Genomic DNA, 26,674 nt, shown 5'->3' with positions numbered 1-26,674 from the left:
ATATTTTATGTGTTTATATATTTCATTGTTCTAACTTATTAAATTCTCAAAGCAACTGTGTGAGGAAAATACTATGCTTATTTCCACTTTACAGATAAGACACATGTGGCACCAGAGTGGTTAAGAATATTCTCCAAGGACACAGAGCTGAGATTTGAACCCAGATCATCTGACTCTAGAGTCTGAGTTCTTGACTATTCCCCTGTGACTTTGAAGAAAGGCATCTGTTCCACATATTAATTACTGTTAGATAGGCCAAGCTATGATAAAACTGAAGGGCAAAAACTCATACCACCATAATTTCTTATTTGAAATAGCTGAAACCAAAAGTCTGCTTAAATGTTCAAGAGAAGTAAAGTTCTCCTGTGGAGATAAAGACTATAATACAGTTCTCAAGGAAGTGCCTTCTCCTTTTTAAAGAGGATATTCCCCTTTTTCATTTAACACAACAGCTTAAATTAGTTTAAAATCTTAGAACAGAACCCTGATGTATTAATGACCCTATGTTATCAGTGAGACTATTTCTTTTCATTTTTAAATTATGAAACCTAAGCTCATATTTGCTTCCTACTATCACCAGAAAAAGTTACAGTAGGAGATTCTTGAATTTCTACTAAATTACAGTTGACAGTGAGATCCACAATGTCTGGCATAGTTCTCAGTCTGGTGAACATTTATCTAATCATGACACAACACAAAAAAACATATGCACATGATAATACTGTATTGAATTAAAAATTTGAATTACTTAAAAATAAACTGGGAAGCTTTCATTCAAGATATCTTACAGTGACTTACAGTGTCAATCATCATCTCTTTATTTAAATGTAATATGTTTCAATTTTATTTATCTGATGTGTTTATTCTTTAAGTTTTATTTACATTCCAGTTAGCTAATATACAGTGTATTATTAGTTTCAGGTGCACAATATAGTAATTCACCACTTCCATACCACATCCAGTACTCCTCACAACAAGTGTCCTCCTTAACACCTATCACTGATTTCACCCATCCCCTCACCCACCTCCCCTCTAGTAACCATCAGTTTGTTCTCTAGAGTTAAGAGTCTGTTTCTTGGTTTGTCTCTCTTTTTCCCCCCATTATTGTTTGTTTTGTTTCTTAAATTCCACATAGAAATAAAATCATATGGTTTCTTAAACAGGTGCACAGACATGGCATATACTATCACAGGGCATAAGATAAATATGATCATGAGTGAGGGCTTTACCAGGCACAATTATTGGCCTAACAGAATTGAATAATAATGTCTTTTTAATGAATTGAGATAAGAGAGAAATAAAAAGAAAATAACATTTATCAATTTAAAATACAATTTAAATTTTAAAACAACTGTGTGAAACATGTGTTTTCAATACTCTTTTGTCTGAGAGGACACTTACAGAGGCTAAGAAAATTGCATAAAGACACATAAGAAGTCAGTGATAGAAACTGGACTCCCGATCATTTAAAAATCAGGACAATGGATTATGTGCAAGATAGCAGAGGAGTAGGGGTCCTCAACTCATCTGATCCCACAAACTTACCTAGATAACTTTCAAAACATCCTGAACAGCTACTAATTCAACCTGAGATTTAAAGAGACAACAGCCAGGAACGCTACAGACAGAAGGGTTTTCACTTCTAACGATGTAGGAAGGTGAAAAAAAAACAGAAAAGAATAAAGTGGGAGAGGGGAACCGTGACTAGCAGGGCTGAAGCAGAGCAGCGAAAGCCTCCGAGGCAGGAAAGCCCAGTCCTGGAGAAGTGGAGACTTTACAAATCTGCACAGGAATTTTCCCTGATGGAAAAGTGCTTAGCAGGGAAATTGGGCAGAATCACAGGAGGGGTAGTGAAGCCTCAAGATTCCTGAAGTCACTATAAGAGGAGGGGCCCCTGGGGGAAAGGTCACTGCAAAATGCGGTCCGAAATTGGTAAAGGGTTGGAGGGCAGCAACCCTCTGGGGGCATTTGGGAGAGGCCAGTTAGGTGGGTAGGCTCCGGAGTGGCCTTTACACTAGAGCCTGGCAATGGATGGAGGTGGCTGTGCCCCATTTCCTCCAGGAGAGGTGGTCCCTGGGAGCACGGGTCCAGTGGCACAGGGCCCCAGATCCCAGAGCGTCCAAGTGGACAAAGCCAGCCATCCTGCACTCCCCCTGGGACAGGCAGAAGAGGGGAGGGCACAGGAAAGTAAGAACCCTCCTGCTGCTGGATGCCCCCAAGCTGTGCAGATCACCGCAGCCACACTGGCCCCCAGGAGAATCTAGACCAGTGTTGACAGGGAGACTGGCTACTGACTTGACTCCAGAGCTGGAAACCTGGCTGCTGCCAGTGTTGTAGTTCCTCCTTGTTTCACCATGTGCCTAGGAGAGGTGGGGCCACTAGGGAACACAGGCCTCACAAGTAGACAGCTCCCACCGAGCCCCCACCTGGCAGGAGGCGGGGCATCTCCCCCTGGTACAGACACCTGAGAATGAGCACAGCAGACACCTTCCCCAGAAGACCAGCTAGAAGGACAGGGGAAAAGCAAGTTTACTGAAAAAGCAGGACTGGAAAGCTCCAGGACTGAGGGAAAATAATATATTGAACTAGAGGGTCCTTTTTTTTTTTTTTTTTCCATTACGACTCATTTTTATATCAGACTAAAAATTTCCAATATTTTTTTCTCTTTTCCCACCTTAAATACAATATTTTACCAACTCTTCATTTTTAAGTTTTTTTCCTTTTTGACTTTCATATTTCTACAATTACATGTCTTAGATATATTTTTCACTTCTGGATTCTCTTCAATGTATTCAACTTAATTTTGGTAGATATATGAGATATGGGTATTTTGTTTTTGTTTTCTGCCTCATTTTGTTTTACAATGGTGGAAGTTAGTACCTTCTAACACACAACCAAAATATACCCAGAACTAAGTGGAACACTGTGTTGGTTAATTCTGTGAGATTATATTCTCTCTTTTCCTTCCCATTCTGTACCCCCTTTCTAATCTTGTTTATGTTTTTGTGGTCAGTGTTGGGGCTTTATATAAGGATTGCTGGTTTGTATAAATTTGGGATTGAGCATCTTCTAACATACAGAACTTAATACACTCAGAACCAAGAGGATCACCCTGTAGGACCTCTCAAGTAGACTACATTCTCTGTCCACTACTACTTCCTCACCACCACCATCCTCTCCTTTTCTTTTCTTTAATTTTCTTTCTTTCTTTTTTTCCTTTTTTCTTCTTCTTTGTTTTTGGTTTTTGGCTTTTTATTTTTACTACTTTGTTTTAAAATTTGTTTTTCACTTTAGTGGTCTTTTTGTTTTATTTTGTTCTATTCTTCTTTTCTTTTACTTTCTGATCTCTGACCTCTTCAGAATCATCAAGGGTGTATTTTACTTAGGTCATGGTTGATATTTTTGACTCAGCCTACTCATAGAGCCACTCTGCACTGGATAAAATGACTAGAAGGAAGAATTCACCACAAAAGAAAGAACCGGAAACAGTACTCTCTGCCACAGAGTTACAGAATTTGGATTTCAATACTATGTCAGAAACTCAATTCAGAAGTACAGTTATAAAGCTACTGGTGGCTCTGGAAAAATGTGTAAAGGACTCTAGAGACTTTGTTACTGCAGAATTGAGATCTAATCAGGCTGAAATTAAAAATAGAGTAAATATGATGCAATCCAAACTGGATGTTCTAATGGCTAGGGCTAATGAGGTGGAAGAGAGAGTGAGTGACATAGAAGACAAGTTACTGTAAGGAAGTAAGCTGATGAAAAAATAGAAAAACAATTAAGAGTCCATGAGGAAAGGCTTAGAGAAATAAATGATAGCCTGAGAAGGAAGAATATAATCTAATTGGGATTCCAGAAGAGGCTGAGAGAGAGGACCACAAAATATATTTGAAAAAATCAGCTGAGAACTTCCCAAATCTGGGGAAGGAAACAGGTATTCAGATCCAGGAGATAGAGAGGACAGCCCAAAAAATCAATGAAAACTGTTCAACACCTCGACATTTCATAGTGAAACTTGCAAATTTCAAAGATAAAGAGAAAATTCTCAAAGCAGCACAAGACAAGAGATTCTTAACTTATATGGGGAGAAATATCAGATTAACAGTAGACCTCTTCACAGAGGCTTGGCAGGCCAGAAAGGGTGGGCATAACATAGTCAGGGTCCTAAATGAGAAGAACATGCAGCCAAGAGTACTTTACCCAGCAAAAGCACTTTACTTTTCTCATTCAGAATAGAAGGAGAGATAAAGGGCTTCTAGGATAGGCAGAAACTGAAAGAATATGTGACCACCAAACTGGCCCTGCAAGAAATATTAAGGGGGACGCTGTAAAAGAAAGAGGGAGCCCAAAGAAATAATCCACAAAACAGGGATTGAATAGGTAATATGAGGACACTAAATTCATATCTTTCAATAGTTACTTTGAATGTGAGTGGGCTAAATGGTCCCATCAAAAGACACAGGATATTGGACTGAATAAAAAAGCAAGACCCATCTATTTGCTGTCCATAAGAGACTTATGATAGACCTAAGGACACCGTCAGCCTGAAAATGAAGGGGTGGAGAACCATTTACCATTCAAATGGTTCTCAAAAGAAAGCTGGGGTAGGAATCCTCATATCAGATAAATTAAAGTTTATCCCAAAGACTGTAGTAAGAGATGAAGAGGGACACTATACCTTAAGGGGTCTATACAACAAGAAGACCTAACAATCATGAATATTTATGCCCCTAATGTGGGAGCGATCAAGTATATCAATCAATTAATAACTAGAGTAAAGAGATACTTAGGTAATAATACACCAAGAGTAGGAGACTTCAACATGGCACATTCAGCAAATGACAAATATTCTCATCACAACATCACCAAAGAAACAAGAACCTTAAATGATACACTAGACCAGATGGATTTCACAGATATATACAGAACTTTCCACCTGAATGCAACAGAATACACATTCTTCTCAAGTGCAAATGGAACTTTCTCCAGATTGGACCACATACTGGGTCACAAATCAGGTTTCAACTGATTCCCCTGCATAGTTTCAGATCACAATGCTTTGAAGCTAGAACTCAATCAAGAAGAAATTTGGAAGAAACTCAAACACATAGAGGTTAAAGAGCATCCTACTAAAAGATGAAAGGGTCAACCAGGAAATTAGAGAAGAATTAAAAAGATTCATAGAAACTAATGAAAATGAAGATACAATTGTTCAAAATCTTTGGGATACAGCAAAAGCAGTCCTAAGAGGGAAATACATCGCAATACAAGCATCCCTCAAAAAATTGGGAAAAAAAAACTCAAATACACAAGCTAACCTTGCACCTAAAGGAATTGGAGAAAGAACAGCAAGTAAAGCCTACACCAAGCAGAAGAAGGTAATAATAATTTGAGCAGAACTCAGTGAAATAGAGACCAGAACTGTAGAACAGTTCAACAAAACCAGGAGCTCGTTCGTTGAAAGAATTAATAAGATAGATAAACCCCTAGCCAGCCTTATTAAAAATAAAAGAGAAAAGACTCAATAAAATTACCAGTGAAAGAGGAGAGATTACAACCAATACCAAGGAAATACAAATGATTTTAAAAACGTATTATGAGCAGCTATATGCCAAAAAAATCAGGCAATCTAGAAGAAATGGATGCATTTCTGGAAACCCACAAATTGTCAAAACTGGAACAGAAAAAAATTGAAAACCTGAACAGGCTAATAACCAGAGAAGAAAGTGAAGCAGTTATCAAAAACCTCCCAAGATGCAAAAGTCCAGGGCCAGATGGCTTCCCAGGGGAATTCTACCAAATGTTTAAAGAAGAAATAATACCTATTTGGGACACCTCGGTGGCTAAGCAGTTTGATGCCTGCCTTCAGCCCAGGGGTGTGGTCCTGGAATCACAGGATTGAGTCCCATATTGGGGTCCCAGTGTGGATCCTGCTTCTCCCTCTGCCTGTGTCTCTCTGTGTCTCTCATGAATAAATAAATAAAATCTTTTTTTTTTTTTAATAATGCCTATTCTACTAAAGCTGTTTTGAAGGATAGAAAGAAAGGGAATACTTCCAAACTCGTTTTATGAGGCCAGCATTACCTTGATCCTAAAACCAGACAAAGACACCACCAAAAAAGAGAATTACAGACCAGTATTCTTAATAAACATGGATGCAAAAATTCCCACCAAGATACTAGCCAATAGGATCCAACAGTACATTAAGAGGATTATTCACCATGACCAAGTGGGATTTATCCCCGGGATGCAAGGGTGGTTCAACACTGGTAAAATAGTCAATGTGATACATCACATCAACAAGAGAAAAAACAAGAACTATATGATCCTCTCAACAGATGCAGAGAAAGCATTTGACAAAATACAGCATTCATTCCTGATTAAAACTCTTCATAGTGTAGGGATAGAGGGCACATTCCTCAATATCTCAAAAGTCATTTATGAAAAGCCCACACCGAATATCATTCTCTTTTTTTTTTTAAAGATTTTATTTATTTATTCATAGACAGAGAGAGAGAGAGAGAGAGACAGAGACAGAGACAGAGACACAGACAGAGGGAGGAGCAGGCTCCATGTAGGGAGCCGGATGTGGGACTCGATCCTGGGTCTCCAGGATCACACCCCAGGCTGCAGGCGGCGCCAAACTGCTGCACCACCGGGGCTGCCCCGAATATCATTCTCAATGGAGAAAAACTGAAAGCCTTTTCCCTAAGATCAGGAACAGGACAGGTATATCCACTCTCACCACTGTTATTCAACATAGTACTCGAAGTCCTAGTCTCAGCAATCAGGCAACAAAAAGCAATAAAAGGCATTCAAAATGGCAAAAAAGCCAAACCCCCACTCTTTGTAGAGGACATGATATTGTATGTAGAAAACCCAAAAGACTCCACCCCAAGATTGCTAGATCTCATACAGCAATTCAGCAAGGTGGCAGGATACAAAATCAACGCACGAAATCAGTGGCATTTCTATACACTAACAGTGATACAGAAGAAGGAGAAATTAAGGAATCAATCCCATTTACAATTGCACCCAAGAGCGTAAGATACCTAGGAATAAACCTAACCAAAGAGGTAAAGGATCTATACCCTAAAAACTTCAGAACACTAATGAAAGAAATTGAGGAAGACACAAAGAGATGGAAAACTTTCCACGCTCGTGGATTGGAATGGAAGAATCAATATTATGAAAATGTCTATGCTACCCAGAGCAATGTACATGTTCAATTCAAGCCCTATCAAAATACCATGGACTTTCTTCATAGAGTTGGAACAAATCATCTTAAGATTTTTATGGAATCAGAACAGACCCCAAATAGCTAGAGGAACACTAAAAAGAAAACCAATGCTGGGGGCAACACAATGCTGGATTTAAAGCTGTATTACAAAGCTGTGATCATCAAGATAGTACGATACTGCACAAAAAAAACAGACATATAGATCAATAGAACAGAATAGAGAACCCAGAAATGGGCCCTCAACTCTATGGTCAACTCATCTTCTACAAAGCAGGAAAGAATATCCACTGGAAAAAGGACAGTTTATTCAATAAATGGTGCTGGGAAAATTGAGACAGCCATGTGCAGAAGAATGAAACTAGACCATTCTCTTAACACCATACACAAAGATCAACTCAAAATGGTTGAAAGATCTAAATGTGAGGCAAGAATCCATCAAAATCCTAGAGGAGAACACAGGCAACACCCTTTTTGAACTTGGCCACAGCAACTTTTTGCAAGATACATCTATATAAAAAAAAAGATACATCTATGAAGGAAAGGGAAACAAAAGCAAAAATGAATTATTGGGACTTCATCAAGATAAGAAGCTTCTGCACAGCAAAAGAAACAGCCAACAAAACTAAAAGACAACCTACAGAATGGGAGAAGATATTTGCAAATGACATATCAGATAAAGGGCTAGTATCCACGATCTATAAAGAACTTATCAAACACAACACCCAAGAAACAAAATATCCAATCATGAAATGGGCAGAAGACATGAACAGAAATTTCACCAAAGAAGACATAGACGTGGCCAAAAAGCACATGAGAAAATGCTCTGCATCACTTGTCATCAGGGAAATTCAAATCAAAACCACAATGAGATATCACCTCACACCAGTGATAATGGCAAAAATGAACAAGACAGGAAACAACAAATATTGGAGAGGATGTGGAGAAACCCCTTTTTCCCTCTTGCACTGTTAGTGGGAATGCAAACTGGTGCAGCCACTCTGGAAAACAGTGTGGAGGTTCCTCAAAAATTTAAAAGTAGAGCTACCCTATGACCCAGCAATTGCACTACTGGGTATTTACCCCAAAAATACAGATGCAGTGAAATGCCAGGACACCTGCACCCCAATGTTGATAGCAGAAATGTCTACAATAGTCAAGCTGTGGAAGGAGCCATGATGTCCTTCGACAGATGAATGGATAAAGAAGATGTGGTCTATGTATACAATGGAATATTACTCAGCCATTAGAAAGGACGAATACCCACTATTTGCTTCGACGTGGATGGAACTGGAGGGTATTATGCTGAGTGAAGCCGTCAATCAGAGAAAGACAATCATATGGTTTCACTTGTACATGGAATATAAGAAATAGTGAAAAAGATATAATGGAAAGGAGGGGAACTGAGTGGGAAAAATTAGAGAGGGAGACAAAGCATGAGAGACTCCTAATTCTGGGAAACAAAGGGTTGCTTGCGGAAGGGGAGATGGGTGGGAGATGGGGTAACTGGGTGATGGGCACTGAGGAGGGCACTCGATGGCATGAGCACTGGGTTATACTATATGTTGGTAAATTGAACTTAAATAAAAACAAACGTAAAAAAATAAAATAAAAATCAGCACATTTTATATAAAAAAGGAAAAAAAAAAACTAGACTCTCATACAGGTCTTTTTCATGCCAAGGTAAATGCTCCTTCTCTAAACAAAGATACATGGCACATGTACAAACAACTTTGATGGAAGTTCAAAGCAACGTATCTTTAATATGTAGAAGTAAGAAAGACTCAGAAGAAACAAATTACAAAATCAAGCAATTTTAGTGCTCAAAGAAACCTTTCAGATCATCTTGTCAAATCCTTTAATTTCATAGAGGTCAAAACTAGAACTCAGAGCAGTTCAGTGACTTTATTCATTGTCAAAAGTTAGTATCAGGCTAAATATAATCTTGTTCTGTTTAGTTTTGTCTTTAGGGCAATTCTTACCTGCAAATATACTTTAGAAGGTTGTAATTGACCACTGGCAAACTCTTCACCTGCTTTGCTAATTCCTTAACACCCTGAGTAAAAAGAAATAGAGAACAAATGTTATCTAAGTGTTGCTCTTGGAATTAAAGCAAATAAAAAATCGGTATACAGGTTTTTTTCCATTAGTTTCACATAACATCAGTGAAGAATCCTGTCCTGAAACCTTGCCACTATTACAGAGGGCATTTCACAAATATTTTCAAAGATTTTAAAAAGTATTTCAAATATTTCCATAAGTACTATTTGTGGAAAAACAGATGTAAGGGAAGCCTTTTTAACATTTTTAGTGCTTGCTAACAGTTGATGATAAGGGAGGATAGCCTCATTTATAATAAGGTTATTTGGGGGAAAAAAAGTAGCCTTAATGTAGTGAAGGTCTTTTCCGTTTCTGGCATGCTCAAAACAGACAAACACATGTCTACTGACAAACAGGTCTCTCAGGATGGGCCATGTCTAGGATACACTGGGTGGGATGGAGAATGAAAAGCCTGCTCTTCATGGACATTTTGCAAAGGGATTAATTGCTTGGGTTCTTCTCCTTGTAGACCTTCTAAAATGTAAATGGTCCCAGAAAAACTAATAGATAATGTAATTAAATTTGATTTGTTCTTCTTTCTGAAAAAGGCCAGATGGTAAATATTGCAAGCTTTCTGAGACATATGGTCTCTGTCTCAACTACTCAACTCTCCTGTTGTGGTACAAAAGCAGCCACAGACAATATTACATAACAAAGTAAAACTTCATTTTAAAAATAGGCAGCAATTTCAACAAGAGTGCCAAGAAAATCCAGTGGAGGAAACAATAGTCTTTCCAACAAATGGTTCTGAGACAACTGGATAGCCATATGCCACAGGATGAAGTTGGACCTTTCTTCATATCATAAACCAAAATTAACTCAAAATGTATCTTAAAACTTAAATGTAAGAGCTAAAGTCACAAGAGTCTTAGAAGAAAATATGGGAATAAATCCTGGTGAACTTGGTTAAAGACTTCTTAGATATGACATTAAGAGCATGAGTGACAAAAGAAAAATAGGTAAATTGGATTCACTGCAATTAAAAACTTTTGTGTTTTAAAGGACACCATCCAAAAACTGAAGAGACTTGGAGCACCTGGGTGGTTCAGTTGTTGAGTGTCTGATTCTTGGTTTTGGCTCAAGTCATGGTCTCAGAGTCATGGGATCGAGTCCAGCATTGGGTTTTGCACTCAGCAAGAGGTCTGCTAAAAATTCTCTTTCCCCTTCTCTCTGCCCCTCCCCCACATATGCACATGTGAGCAAGCTCTCTCTCACTATGAGCCAGTAAGTACATGGAAAAATGCTTAACATCATTAACCATCAGGTAAATGCAACTCATGCTCAATGAGATTTCATTTCACATATATTACGATGCCTGTGGTAAAAACCAGAGATAAAAAGTGTTGGCAAAAATGTGCAGAAGTTGGAATCTGCACACATGGCTGGTGGGAATTTAAAATGACAGAACCTCTTTAGAAAACACAGAGTTACATATGGCTCAGCAATTCTGCCTCGTAGGTATATACTCAGGAGAAATGCAGATATATGTCCATGCCAAACTTTGCTCATGGATATTCACAGCAGCATTAGTAATAATAGCCAAACAATGGAAACAAGGCACAGGTGCTACAACTGATAAATGGATGGATGGATAAATAAGTAAATAAATGCCATGAAATACTGGTATATGTGGAATAGTGTGAATAAACTTAAAAAACAGTGAAAGAAGCCGGTCACAGAAGACAATGTAATGAATGATTCCATTTATATGACACAGCCAAAATAGGCAAGTCTATAGATCCAGAAAGTAGATTAGTAGCTTCCAGGAGCTGGGAAAGAGTAGGTGGGCCTGGGATATAAGTATGGGATTGGCTATAAGATGATGAAAATGTGCTGAATATTCTAAAATTAGATTTTGGGAGTGGTTGCACAAATCTTGAGAATACAGTTGACCCTTGAGCAATGTGGGGGCTCGGGATGCCAATCCCCCCCCAACTTGAAAATCCATGAATAACTTTTGTCTCCCTCAAAACTTAGTTACTAATAGCCTATCGTTGACTGGAAACCTTACTGATAACATAAACAGTTGATTAACAAATATTTTGTGTGTTTAATGCATTCTTTGCTGTACTCTTAGAAAAAGGTAAGCTAGAGAAAAGCAAATATTAAGAAAATCATAGACAAGAGCCAAACTGTGGATGGAGCCTCAGCGTCCATCGAAAGATGAATGGATAAAGAAGATGTGGTTTATGTATACAATGGAGTATTACTCAGCCATTAGAAATGACAAATACAAAAAAAAAAAAAAAGAAATGACAAATACCCACCATTTGCTTCAACGTGGATGGAACTGGAGGGTATTATGCTGAGTGAAGTAAGTCAATCGGAGAAGGACAAACATTATATGTTCTCATTCATTTGGGGAATATAAATAATAGTGAAAGGGAATATAAGGGAAGGGAGAAGAAGTGTGTGGGAAATATCAGAAAAGGAGACAGAACATAAAGACTCCTAACTCTGGGAAACGAACTAGGGGTGGTGGAAGGGGAGGAGGGCAGGGGGTGTGGGTGAATGGGTGACGGGCACTGATGGGGGCACTTGACGGGATGAGCACTGGGTGTTATTCTGTATGTTGGCAAATTGAACACCAATAAAAAATAAATTTATTATAAAAAAAATAAAAAATTTTTAAAAATTTTAAAAATTAAAAAAAGAAAGAAAATCATAGGGAAGAAAAAATATATTTATAGTACCATATTGCAAAAAATCTATGTGTAAGTGAATCCATGTAGTTCAAATCTATGTTGTTTATGGGTCAACTATATACTAGAATGCACTCAATGTATACTTTAAATAGGTGATTATATAGTATATGAATTATATCTCAATAAAGCTGTTTTTTTGGTAGATAAGATTTGGTAGGAGGTAATTTAGAGGGGAACACAATGAAAAAGAGAATATGAAATAAGGCATTCACTTTGCTCATGGAATGTTTGGCCTAATGCAGCACATAATCGTTTAGAGGAACAAAGTAGGCAAGGAGTGCTCATTTCATTTATTGACCTGCATTTTTCTTTTTGATTAGTAGGGGATCAAAAATGGGACCTGAGTTGTGTGTGTAATATCTAAGTGTGCATAATGTCAATAAATACAATAGTGGAAAACAATCCAAGAATGAGACAAAAGGAAATTTACAAGTTAAAAACTAAGAACAATGACAAGAAAACCAAATGAAGGCTTTTTTTTTAGAAATAGATGCATCCACTTACAGCTTCTTCTTCTTTGCTGAGCAGTTTGGCACAGGACAAAAAATCTTCATACTTTGCATAAGGAATGACCGGTTCTGGGAGTTCTCGGAGATAGAGTTTAAGAAGTGACGCCACTGTGTGTACATCTGTGTTGCTGTGGAGATAGAAGTGTGAAGATATTCTTCAGAGTAAATTTTATATTATCCTGTTTAGCTTTTCATTGAAAACACGTTTAAGAGTCAGAATTCTATACGAACTGGCAATTAAATCAGTAAATTCAGCTTTTAAGAGGCACATACTTTCATTCTGCCTTTGAAATGTTACTACAGGTAGAGAAGAAAGGGATCTCGAAGGACTCTGGGAAGTTTCAGTGTGGTTTGAAATATTCAGAAGTTCAAGCACTTTTCTTTTGTCTGTACTTGATGTTAGGCAAAAGTGGTAACTTTGGAGAACAATGCCAAGATACCAGACTTTAAATGAAATATAATACAATTTACAAAAAATACGGAATCCACCTATGCGTGCATGCATGTATTCAATATCACAATTAATCAGTTCTGAATCCTAGCTTCATTTCTTATCCTTTAGAAGACATTGGTGATTGGTTACAGATATCAGAAACTTTGTACATGTTATAACTTTTTAAGCAGAACTGATTTTGAAGATGATTCTCAGCATGATTTCTCATCTAATATTCTAACATAGTTGGGAATCCTTAGAGTCTTCTAGAAAGAGAAGGAATGTACTACAAAAATAAACAATGAAAATACACCTGTCTTTTGTATAATGTGCAAAATTTATTTTTATTCCCTATTGACTACCAGAGTGACAGGATAATTTCTTCAAATATTAATTTACATTTTGTGCTCTCTATCTCTATGTTAATTCATGAAGATGGCTCACAGTAAAGACTACAAGAAGTGAATTTTGTTTGTTTGTTTGCTTATTTATTTATTTATTTATTATTTTGGGTGAGGAGGATAGAAGTGTGGCAAGGAGGAATTGGTGTGCAGGGAGTGAAAGGCCAGTTGACCCTGAGAAGTGGAAGAGTGGTGGTGGACAAGGTCAGGGATACTGCAGGTATTGAGAATGAATATCCCACTGTGCTGCATATCTCCAGGGAGGTAGACCTTGAGAAATACAATATAGCTGAATTTTCTGCCTCAGTGAATAGTCTCTTGCCCCAAGGGTGATATGGAAGCAGTGTTGACATCACAAATCTATTCAGGCTGGGACAATGGGCATCTTAGTTCTCAATTTTGGACTTAGGTTGATTTCATCAGCTATTTCTCACATGCCTACACCATATTGAACTATAGAAAACACAGTGGCTAGGACCCCAAATGGTTAAAAAAGATTATTGCAGCTTGCTTGTAATTTATAATCTAGTGGGACAAGGAATATTAAGTAGATAATAACACACATATTGCAAAGTATGGTGAGTGGTAATAAGACAAAGTGTTGGATGATACCTAATAACAAGAGAGAACAATTAGGGGTTGGAGGGCTTCTCTTAGGAAATGATGCACAGGCCAAGGTCTGAAGAGGTGTAATAATTAACGGAGTGAGGGCAGAAGCACAAAAGAAGGCATTCCTGATTAAAGCAAGGCAGGTAAACAGAGCCCAAAGTGGGAGGGAACATCCTGTCCTTAAGGAGGCAACAAAAAGCTAATGGAGAGCCAACTTCAGAGTGGGACTGGATGAGGTTTGCCTGTGGGCAGCATTCTCAAGAGCCTGGGACTCCACCCTCCTCCAAATTAGGGCAAAGGCTGAGCTTTTTCATTTCCATGTCAGTCAGTCAGAACAGATGTTTTGTCAACCATTTTACAGATGTTAAAATGAGGGAGGTGATCTAATAGGGCCTGTCTTAAATTAATTTTGTTCTTTCATAATTATATTTATTCTTTTTTTCTTACAATTCTGAATTGATAGGCAGTATAGAAGTCAACTCAGAAGCTAGTAAAGAAAATAAAAATCACATCTCTGGGACACCTCAAAAACTGTGCCTGAACTCATTAATTCCTCAAATTGCTTTCTTTCTTTCTTTCTTTTTTAAAGATTTTATTTATTTATTCATGAGAGACACACAGAGAGAGGCAGAGAAACAGGCAGAGAGAAAAGCAGGCTGCATGTAGGGAGCCGGATGTGGGACTCGATCTTGGGACTCCAGGATCACACCCCGGGCAGAAGGCAGGGGCTCAACCGTTGAGCCACCCAGACGTCCCCTCAAATTACTTTCTACAAAAAATTTTTAAACTGAGAGGTCTATCATAGTGTCAATATGTAAGACTAGTTTTTGTTTTGTTTTGTGTTTTGGAAAAAAACACTGTATTTTATGCATATCAAAGCCCTTCTGTTTCCCTGGCTAGGTAGTGAAGCACCTGACCTTTGAAGGTACAATCATCAGCACTGACAAAACCACAACCCATAACTATGTTGGTTGTGTTGTCTTCAAAGACAATGACCATTGTGTTAGAATTATAGTTAGGTATGGAGAATAATATAAAAATAAAATATAAAATAAGTATAACTTCAAAACATGGAGTGTTGTCTACAATTTGTATGACCATATAGACAGAATATATAAACATATTTGTGAAAGAAGTGTAATAAATAAATGGGGCAATAATGAGAAATGAGAAACAAGAAATTCAATGAAAAATCTGTTCTAGTGTTTCAATGACTGAAGTTCATCACATTGACTCCCCCTCACCACACTGTTTTTAAGGTAACTTGCTTGCTACACATATTTTGCTAACGAAGTTAAGGGGTGTGCTGAGGACGTGTGAACACTAGATGGCACCATTGCAAAGTTAGAGTAGTCAGAGGGTTCCAACGTTGTGAAGGGTGAAAAGGCTGCAGACTCATTTTTCATCCACCAGCAATTTTCTTAGCACCAGAGCTGCAGCAATGTTCCAAGAATAGAAATATTTGAGCAATGAATCAAGGTAAGAGACGTGGATGGTATGATGATTTTATTCCTTTCCTAAAGTGATACTTTACATTAACTTTCTAGCATTATAGTACACACCCATACATGGTTAGTTATATAGAAACGATGAAAAAAACGACCAAATACTTTTCTGTGTGTTTTTTTTCCCAAATAACAAAGGCTAGTAAATTTTTACTTAGAGGCTAAAACTTAAAAAAATATACTACTCTCTTTCTGGGGCTTTATTAAACTTAGGTTATTTGGTAGAAATAGAAACACCTACATTTTCCTGGCATTCTCATTTTTGGCTCTGTCCTTTTCCACTAAATGGAAGAAAACAATTACTTCTGGGAAGACCCCAGCATGTGTGCCAGTTCTTATTCACCTTAAGGCGCTCACAGTCCATCTGCCCTTCTTGCCAGAATGCCACCCTCTACAACGGGAAGTCTGGTGCTTGTCTGAAAAATCTCTTCGTATCCACTGTACAAAATGGGAGCCATCTGCATCACACTGTCCAGCCTATTTCTCACTGAAAACCCATGACTTTGACTAATTAATATTTGCTTACTATGGACAGCCAGATAAATACTAATATTGTATGGTAATTGCCCAATGTGCCTAGGGGTATGTGCCATCTTTGTCTCAGAGAAATATATTGTCAGTCTTTACCAAAGTGAAATGATAGGGTGCCTGGGTGGCTCAGTTAGTTGAGTGTCTGACTCTTGATCTCAGCTCTGGTCTTGATCTCAGGGTCATGAGTTCAAGCTCTGCATTGGGCTCCACATCGGGTATAGAGCCTACTTAAAAAAAAAAAAAGGTGAAATGACTGCATTGTGGCAAGTCAGTATACAATGGAGAATGAATGAATGAATGAATGAATGAATTAATAAAATAGCAGCAGCAGCACACCTCTATGTATCTCACTCTCTTGTCAGGCCCTCACAACAGTCCAGTGAGCAGGTCCTGTTACTAACCCTATTTTGGGTACTTGAACAAGAAACCAACCACCCTGGTATGAAATTCTGGTTAATCACTAAGACATGAGTGGCTTTAAAGTCATGCTTTTTGGGTAGAAATTCAAGACTACTTGCAAATGTATAATCAATACACAAACCTCAGGTCTCTTTCACTCATCTGGTGGTAGAACCTGTTTTCAGAAATTAAAATAAATAATCATGCACATTCTAACCAGTGATGGCAAAGAGAGAGAGACAGGCCCCGGATCCTGAGTAAAGGAGCCAGCAGAGCAGGAGACGCTCTGTATCATGTGTTAATTGATCAGCAAATAGGTTTTGCTTTCTTCTTATATTGCAATTGGACTTTACTTCTGAGTCCTGCTTCCTCACGTATAGTCTTTTTACCAAGCTGACAGGAAGGATTTCATGAGCCTTTCGATGATCGACCTAATTTTATAATCTCACATGTGTGTCTTTGGTCATTCTGGAATCCTTCTATCAAAAACAGTTCTGGAATACTTATGATGGGCTTGGCTTTATGCCACATGCTGGGTGAAACAGAAATGAACAACATAGGTCTTTTTGTCCCCCTTGGGTTTATCTCTAATCACCATCAATACTCTTCCATACCATACCAATACCTCATTTATTCTACTCCTTAACACTTACTGTAAATTCTGCTATTAAGTCCCTGTCAGATGTGAGATCTTAAGAATGTGCTTTACAGTTCCTGGAAATTGCCTGTCCTACTTATAAACTATGTATAATATAGGCCTCTCACTGATCTGAACAGGGATAAAGAAGTCTGACAACAATCCTTCCTTGTTCATCTGCTATCTCCACCCCCTCTTTCCCTGATAAACAGACTCTCATACATGGATCAGTGCAAATGCCTCAGTAATTACAAGTGTAGTAATAACACAGAGGCAAAAACCTTGAAACTTTTAAACCTCAGAATTAGAAATGGGATTTTTTTTTTTTTACTCTGGATGCTATGCACAGAACACAATATAATCTGTTGATTTCACTAAAGAGAATGAATTTCCAATGCACCCACACTGGAAATTATTAAGGATATTGTGAACTTATTTGCAACACACACACACACACACACACACACACACACACACACACAGAGTAAGATGACCTAAGCTTCATTTGAAATTAAGAAAAAAGTCATATCCATCAAACTCTAGGGAGAACATAGATGACACTTAGGATATTCAGCCACACTACCATGATGCAGACTACTGTCAAACTTTCTCAAATAACATGTTGTTCTTTACACCCAATTCAAAGGCACAGAAAAGCAAATCTGAAGGTAGTACATAGTTCCAAACTAAACTACATGTTTGCAAGAAAAGTCTGGTTCTGTTCAAACTTATTTTTCTTATGTATCTGTCAAAACTGGTACACTTTGAACTGCCACTTGAATCTGGTTCTGTGTTGTTATGTGTTACCACTGGATTATACACAACAAGAAGACAGTTTTACCTGTCTGGACTACACTGAATTAGTTCTTGTGCCAAATGAAGCTCTTAGTTTAAAGGTAATGAAGGCAGACAACTGCATGATGATCTCTACTATCGCCTGAGTTGTGCCCCCTCTCTCATTCACATGTTGAAGCTCTAACCTCTGATGTGATGGTATTGGGAGATGGAACCTTTGGGAGAGATAATTGGGGTTAGAAGAGCTCATGAGGATAGGACCCTGGTTTGATGAGACTGGTGCCCTTATAAGAAAAGACACTAGAGGGCTTGCTCCCCAGCCTCTTGCTCCCTTGTATATGCAAGGAGAAAAGGTTGTGTGAGCATAGGGTGAGAAGCCAAAGAGAGCCCTTATCAGAACCTGACCAAGCTGGCACCCTGATCTCAGACATCCAGGCTCCAGAGCTGTGAGAAAATAAGTTTTTGTTGGTTAAACCACCCAGTCTGTGGTATTTTGTCATGGCAGCCTGAGGTGACTAATATAAACTCCCAAATCTGTATCTCATGAGCTTACCTATAAAACCATGAATTAGTATTGTTAAAGTACTAGGTAATGAAATGTTAGCAGAAACTTAGAAATGTGCTTTCAGATAATGTGGATTTATGGAAATATTGTCAGATCAATGTGATAGAGGAAAAAAGTGATCTTGGTTGCACACTAGAGTCTCATGAAAATTTTTTCAAAATGCCAATGATTGGGTCCTATATATTCTGATATCATTGGTAGGGGCAGTGAGATTTTTAAAAAGCTCCTCAGATGATTCTCATGGTTGAGAAACATAAGTACAAAACATGTAAGCTCAATTATCACTTTTCTATGATAACTACAAAGTATACCTCTTTACACCAGACCTTTCCTTTTTAAAGTCTATCTATCTATCTATCTATCTATCTATCTATCTATCTATCTATCTATTTATGAGAGACACAGAGAGACAGAGGCAGACACACACACACACACACAGAGGCAGAGACATAGGCAGAGAGAGAAGCAGGCTCCATGCAGGGAGCCCGATGTGGGACTCGATCCCAGCATTCCAGGATCATGCCCTGGGCCAAATGAAGGCAGGCGCTCAACCACTGAGCCACCCAGGCATCCCTATACCAGATCTTTCCATTGAATTTGTAATGTTCTGTACATATTTTGAACTCCATGTAAGTAAAGCTGGATAACAACAAAAAACCTTGCAATAAAATTATTCCTCCTTTGCCATTTTCTCAACCATGGATGGCATCACCATTCACACAAATAAACAAGAAACCCAAGAAGTCAGCTTAAGTTTTGCTTTTCCTGAGACCCTAAATCTTAACAGTGGTTAGTGATTCTCAGACTGAGCTGCACATTGGAATCCCCTGGAAAGTTTTTAAAAATATTCATGACTGGATCCCATAAATTGTCATGTAAAACCTGCTCAAATGAAGTTCAAATCACTCACCTCCATTAATGTAATATAATGCTCACTGGTTTTTATGTTGCAAGTCTGTCTTCCTATATTCAGTTTCCTGAACATACACATATAAATGGTAATTGTTAGGAACAAATAAACATAAATGACAAGTAAATGCCTTGTCATATAGCTTTTGAATATTAGATTTGAGTGAAAGGGCAAATGTATAAGCATATGTAGATAAATATACATCACAAAGAAACAGTATACTTACTTTATAAAGTAGTCATTAGAGTTGTCATCCTTTAGTTAGTTTGAGCTAGAGAACATTGATTCACTTTATAAATAGCTAATATGTCGAAGTAAGTTAAAGTAAATCCCTACATTAAAGAAAGAAGATAAAATCTGACTTCCTCTGCTATAGTAACAAGATGAGTCTATTGGAGAGGAAAGGCTAGTGGGATTGAGGCGTTTATAAGGTTTGATGTAGAATAGTCACAAAAGTTTCCTTAAAGCAGTATTAGATCAATATAACTATTTTAACAGGTTACCTTGTACATTTATATGCATACACTTTCAAAAACAATAACAAAAAACTATAACCTTAAATTTCAGATAGCAGGTAAATTCTGGAGGTCCAATGTACAGCATATTGAATATAGTCAACAATGCTATTTTATAAACTTCCAAGCTGCTAAGAGCCTTGATGTTAAAGTTTCCATCACAAAAAAAGAAATTGTAATTATGTGACTTGATAGGGGTGTTAGCTAACACTATGGTGGTAATCATATTGCAATACATAAATGTATCAGACCAACACATCATATACCTTAAACTTCAACGATGGTATATGTCAATTATATCTCAATAAAAATAAATAATTTTAAAAGAACCCAAGTGTCATTGTTTACTAAATTAATCAGCATGGCTATTAAAATGAATTAATATGTCCCTCCAACTCTGGTGATTTGGTACCTAAGTACCAATATTATATACAAATTTACCTTCGAAGCAATATTCAAATGCATGTGATTTGTACTATAGATGACACCTTGTACTATAGGTGACACCTTGTACTATAAGTGACATTAATATTGTCCAAACTCTTAACAGCCAAGTTATAAAAAATTTTTCCTATAGAAATCAAAGCTGAAGTCAATGAAGCCACAAAGATTTTTCTTATTAAACTGAGATCCTACTCATATCAATTATGCATATAATTGCTTAGAAAAAGGATTGACCTAAGAAATTATTTGAAAGTCACCAATGATAAAGAGATTAGGGGTTAGGGATAGTCTTTTTACAAACCACAGAGGTTCTATTTTTAGTGTGTGGGTATCTCTACATCCTACACATACGCACATAACACACAGATACTGCATACACATAAATATATATTTTGTTCTTTGGAAATCTAGTCACATATGAAGAAAACTAAGACTTTTCTTGATTGACTGTACATGTTGGACTTTGTTCTCACTAATTAGTGCCAGCAGATCTTCACTGCATTTATATATAATTGTTTCAGTAAAAAGCTCAAGACTTTACAGTTCTACAGAGTATCTATAGTTGCCCTTAGATGAAGTAGACAGTTTGCTTGCTCAGCATTTGTAGTAAATATGAGCATTCTTAATCTAGGTTGGTAGTTATGCTGAAGTAATATCTATACATTAGTACTTTCTCTGGCTATTCTATGGAGCATAATTTCCTAAACTCACAAAGTATAAAATAAATGTCACACCGCGTTGGCCCTGACAGGGCCCTGAGCACCTAGGTTCTGCCTTTGTGGGAGGGGAGGTATTTGTGGCAGGACCATTGGCCTGCAATAAAGCTCTAGTAAGGTAAAAAAATAAATAAATAAATAAAATAAAATAAAATAAATGCCAAAATGTAATAATGATTAAAAAGATTAGATTATTGCTGACTTAGATGACCTATTTTTAGGTGAGTATAAAGAGACTACTCACAGTAACAGATATAAAGAAAATTCACTTAGAGAAAATATAAAATTATACTAAACAAATAGCACTTACTATTTAATGAATTATGTGACTATATGAGGGAGGTGGGATAAGACATCTCTTGCTCACCTCACATTTCCTCTAGGAATGGCTCATAAATAAAAATAACTGGAAGACATACTTTATATTATCTATTTGGATTTTGTAAGTGGTGAGCTTCCAGTTGTTGCTTAAATGGGATATGCTATTTTTCCCAACATTTGACTCCTGACATACAGAGCCTGAGGCATTCTTTCAGAGAGAGTTTACATGACTCTACCAGTTTCCATGTCTTTACCTTAGTAAATGTATATATCTGAGACTTTATCACATAGCCCTTTCTTGTTTCAATTGTATCAAGGGCTTGAAGTGCTATGGGTTGTAATTTCAGTTTCATATAATCCTCAAGATCTTAGCAAATAGCTAATGAACTTGGCTTAGCTACAGTAGAGAAGTTACAGCTGCATTTAGTTACTTCACAATTTTATACTGTTTTGCTTACTTATTTTTCCCTTTACTAAACTCTGCAGAAGGAATTTCAGAAGAAACAAAAAAAATGTGATCATCAAAATACATTCAACAATTTATTTTCTTCCTGGAGAGATTTCAGAATATGCAACCAGGGATTTCTCAGAAAAGTATTGTTGAGGTTCTGATTCGAGGGGGTATATTTATGCTAAAAATGTATTTTTAAATTTTCTTAATAGCATATAACACCGACATACATACTTCAATCTTTCTATTTTAAAATAAAAAATAAAACAGAGCCAAATATCACAATAATTTTCTAGCTAACAAAGACTAAATAGCAACTATATATATATATATATATATATATATATATATATATATATATATATATATTGGAGACACAGTAACAACACTGACTTTATTGCATATTGCCCATTTCCTTCCATAACTGCCAAACGTTTGAAAAATTTTGATTATCTGATTCTGGGATAAACAATAAATCATGAAAAATTCTTTTCCAGAAAACTTATTTTTTCCTAGTAAAGTCAGTAAGGTAGAAAACAAAACCTTTGTGTCTTATAAAGGAGCAGATTAAATATAAGCCTGGTTTTACATAGTTGAATCTCTAACTAATAGTGCTAGAAGGAACTTGAAAGGATTTGCTGATATATCCAGATGAGTCTAACTCCCAAACCATCCAAGTCCATGCAAAACTCATTCCTTCTCTGAACACTTCAACAGTCTTTTGTTATAATATAAAAGCATTCTTAACATATAGGCTAAATGACATCATCCCAGTTTATTTTAATGGATACATATATTGAGAGAGAGGACAAAAAGTTTTTAAAAAATCCAACTGCATATTTGTTGTGAGTCTCATATTAAAATCTGTCACACTTTTTGTTGGAAAGGATACTTTGCTCCCACAAACACAGAAATTTATCATATTAGCTCTGTTTTCTACTTGGACCATTTTAGGAGAAGTCAGTGTAAGTGGGAAGTATGGTGCATCCATATTCATGAGAGCATTTCTAGAGTACAAAACAAATAAAGGTACTGGACTTAATTTAGAGCTGTGACCCTTATGAAATTTTAAACCCATTCATGAGATTATGACTCTACATTGACACAGGTGGACATTTTGCTTCAGTGGACAAAAATGATATTCTGACAGAATTTTAGAAGTTGTTTTGAAACATGACAATTTTCAGGCTTCCTAAATTGTAAGCTATGAAAACAAACACAGGGTTTGTCTACTTATTGAGATATTAGAAATACTGGCATCCATTCATTCAATAAATATATTCAAATTGTACTTCTTATATCCATTTATTCAACTAAGGTTTGTTGAGCACCTACAGTGTGTCAGACATTTTTCTAGGTGTTAGGGATAAATAAGGTGATCAAGGTTCATAAAATTCCCCACTTTCTGTAAGCTCATATTCTATATGAGTGCTATTTTATGAATACAAAGTTTTAAATGAATATCCACAGTGACATCCTCATGGGTATGAAGATTTATGCTCTCATGGTATCACAGTTATTTATCTCAAATCCTAAATAGATTCTCCCAGAACATTATTATTGATTCTTCAGCAATTTTCAACCATTTCCTTATAATAAATTATCAGGATAATCAAAGAAATCAAATGTTTTAAAACCACAGGACTTCTAAAGGGCACATATAAATGATTCATAAGCACATAAAAAGATAGTCATTAGGGAAATGCAAATTAAGACAATGCTACCATTTCACACTCACTAGAATGGCTAGAATAAAATATTGGCACACTCATACATTGCCGGTAGAAATGTGAAATGATGCAGCCACTTTGGAAAACAGTTTGGTAATTCCCCAAGTGTTAAACATAGCTATGACAAATCTCCTTCTGGGTATATCCCCAAGAGAAGTGAATATGTATGTCCACACAAAAACTTGTACATGCATGTTCACACATTATTTATAAAAGCCAAAACACGGAAACAACAGAAATATCTGCCAACAGATAGATGGATAAACAAAATGCAGTGTATCCACAATATGAAATTCTATTCCTGAATGAAAAGCAACAAACTACTGATATATGTTACAATATGGACAAACCTCAAGAGCATTATGCTAAGTGAAAGAAACTGGATATAAAAGACCATATATTGAATAATTCCATGTCCAGAAAATGGAAAATCTATAGAGACAGAAAGTGAAATAGTGGTTGTCTAGGGATGAGGGCTGCTGGAAATACCAAAGGCATAAGCGATGTTATTCAGGTGATGACAATGTTCTAAATCGATATGTAGTAATGGTTGCATAACTTGGTAAATTTGCCAAAAATTACTGAATTCTACCCTTGCAGTGTGTCTGTCACGTGATATGTAAAATATGACTCAATAAGTTTATTTCAGAAAAACACATCCCTTTAAGGGATGCACTTTCACCAAGCTCAGGCAAGAATATTTACAATCTGGGCAGCCCCGGTGGCCCAGCAGTTTAGTGCCACTTTCAGCCAAGGGCATGATCCTAGAGGCCTGGGATCGAGTCCCACATCAGACTCCCTGCATGGAGCCTGCTTCTCCCTCTGCCTGTGTCTCTGCCTCTCTCTTTCTCTCATGAATAAATAAATAAAATCTTAAAAAAAAGAATATTTACAATCTGATTTCTAAGACACATGCAAGCATCCATTTTCAGAATGTAAAACCTTGCAGGAATCTTATTTCTTTAAGTCGGAATTGCCATGGAGATTTCAAGACAGAAATGAAGATATACTAGATTTAAACACTAAAGACAGAGTGTAGCGATAGAGGGAACATTCCTCAGCATCTTAAAAGCCATCTACGAAAAGCCCACAGCAAATATCATTCTCAATGGGGAAACACTGGGAGCCTTTTCCCTAAGATCAGGAACAAGACAGGGATGTCCACCCTCACCACTGCTATTCAACATAGTACTGGAAGTCCTCGCCTCAGCAATCAGACAACAAAAGACATTAAAGGCATTAAAATTGGCAAAGAAGAAGTCAAACTCTCCCTCTTCGCCGATGACATAATACTCTACATAGAAAACCCAAAAGCCTCCACCCCAAGACTGCTAGAACTCATACAGCAATTTGGCAGTGTGGCAGGATACAAAATCAATGCCCAGAAGTCAGTGGCATTTCTATACACTAACAACGAGACTGAAGAAAGAGAAATTAAGGAGTCAATCCCATTTGCAATTGCACCCAAAAGCATAAAATACCTAGGAATAAACCTAACCAAAGAGGTAAAGGATCTATACCCTAAAAACTACAGAACACTAATGAAAGAAATTGAGGAAGACACAAAGAGATGGAAAAATATTCCATCCTCATGGATTGGCAGAATTAATATTGTGAAAATGTCAATGTTACCCAGGGCAATTTACACATTTAATGCAATCCCTACCAAAATACCATGGACTTTCTTCAGAGAGTTGGAACAAATTATCTTAAGATTTGTGTGGAATCAGAAAAGACCCCGAAAAGCCAAGGGAATATTACAAAAGAAAACCATAGCTGGGGGCATCACAATGCCAGATTTCAGGTTGTACTACAAAGCTGTGATCATCAAGACAGTGTGGTACTGGCACAAAAACAGACACATAGATCAATGGAACAGAATAGAGAATCCAGAAGTGGACCCTCAACTTTATGGTCAACTAATATTCGACAAAGGAGGAAAGACTATCCACTGGAAAAAAGACAGTCTCTTCAATAAATGGTGCTGGGAAAATTGGACATCCACATGCAGAAGAATGAAACACCATACATGAAGATAAACTCTAAATGGTTGAAAGATCTAAATGTGAGACAAGAATCCATCAAAATCCTAGAGGAGAACACAAGCAACACCCTTTATGAACTTGGCCACAGTAACTTCTTGCAAGATACTTCTATGAAGGCAAGAAAAACAAAAGCAAAAATGAACTATTGGGTCTTAAGATAAAAAGTTTCTGCACAGCAAAAGAAACAGTCAACAAAACTAAAAGACAACCTACAGAATGGGAGAAGATATTTGCAAATGACGTATCAGATAAAGGACTAGTATCCAAGATCTATAAAGAACTTATTAAACTCAACAGCAAAGAAACAAACAATCCAATCATGAAATGGGCAAAGGACATGAACAGAAATCTCACAGAGGAAGACGTAGACGTGGCCAACAAGCACATAAGAAAATGCTCTGCATCACTTGCCATCAGGGAAATACAAATCAAAACCACAATGAGATACCACCTCACACCAGTGAGAATGGGGAAAACTAACAAGACAGAAACAACAAATGTTGAAGAGGATGTGGAAGAAGGGGAACCCTCCTGCACTGTTGGTGGGAATGTGAACTGGTGCAGCCACTCTGGAAAACTGTGTGGAGGTTCCTCAAAGAGTTAAAAATAGACCTGCCCTACGACCCAGCAATTGCACTGCTGGGGATTTACCCCAAAGATACTGATGCAATGAAATGCCGGGACACCTGCACCCCGATGTTTCTAGCAGCAATGTCCACAATAGCCAAACTGTGTAAGGAGCCTCGGTGTCCATCGAAAGATGAATGGATAAAGAAGATGTGGTCTATGTATACAATGGAATATTACTCAGCCATTAGAAACGACAAATACCCACCATTTGCTTCCACGTGGATGGAACTAGAGGGTATTATGCTGAGTGAAGTAAGTCAATCGGAGAAGGACAATCATTATATGGTCTCATTCATCTGGGGAATATAAAAAATAGTGAAAGGGAATATAAGGGAAAGGAGAAAAAATGAGTGGGAAATATCAGAGAGGGAGACAGAATATAAGAGACTCCTAACTCTGGGAAACGAACAAGGGGTGGTGGAAAGGGAGGTGGGTGGAGGGTTGGGGTGACTGGGTGACGGGCACTGAGGGGGGCACTTGATT

The 26,674-nt window shown here is 37.3% G+C and overlaps 1 protein-coding gene across 7 annotated transcripts in view; it reads right to left on the bottom strand.

Annotated features, from left to right (window-relative positions):
* ARHGAP24 (Rho GTPase activating protein 24) overlaps window positions 1-26,674 on the bottom strand; it is a 504,876-nt gene that overhangs the window by 15,416 nt on the left and 462,786 nt on the right. For all 7 annotated transcript variants that reach the window (XM_041758959.1, XM_041758963.1, XM_041758964.1 and 4 more), the window contains 2 exons: window positions 12,550-12,682; window positions 9,223-9,296 (listed from right to left, as the gene is read on the bottom strand). In XM_041758959.1, coding sequence (XP_041614893.1) covers window positions 9,223-9,296; window positions 12,550-12,682 — 207 coding nt within the window. The remainder of the gene's footprint in view (window positions 1-9,222; window positions 9,297-12,549; window positions 12,683-26,674) is intronic.

This window comes from Vulpes lagopus, chromosome 6, assembly GCF_018345385.1.
Source record: "Vulpes lagopus strain Blue_001 chromosome 6, ASM1834538v1, whole genome shotgun sequence".
Taxonomy (NCBI): domain Eukaryota; kingdom Metazoa; phylum Chordata; class Mammalia; order Carnivora; family Canidae; genus Vulpes; species Vulpes lagopus.
The sequence above is the reverse complement of the archived record's forward strand: the minus strand, read 5'-3'. Positions and strand labels throughout refer to the sequence as shown.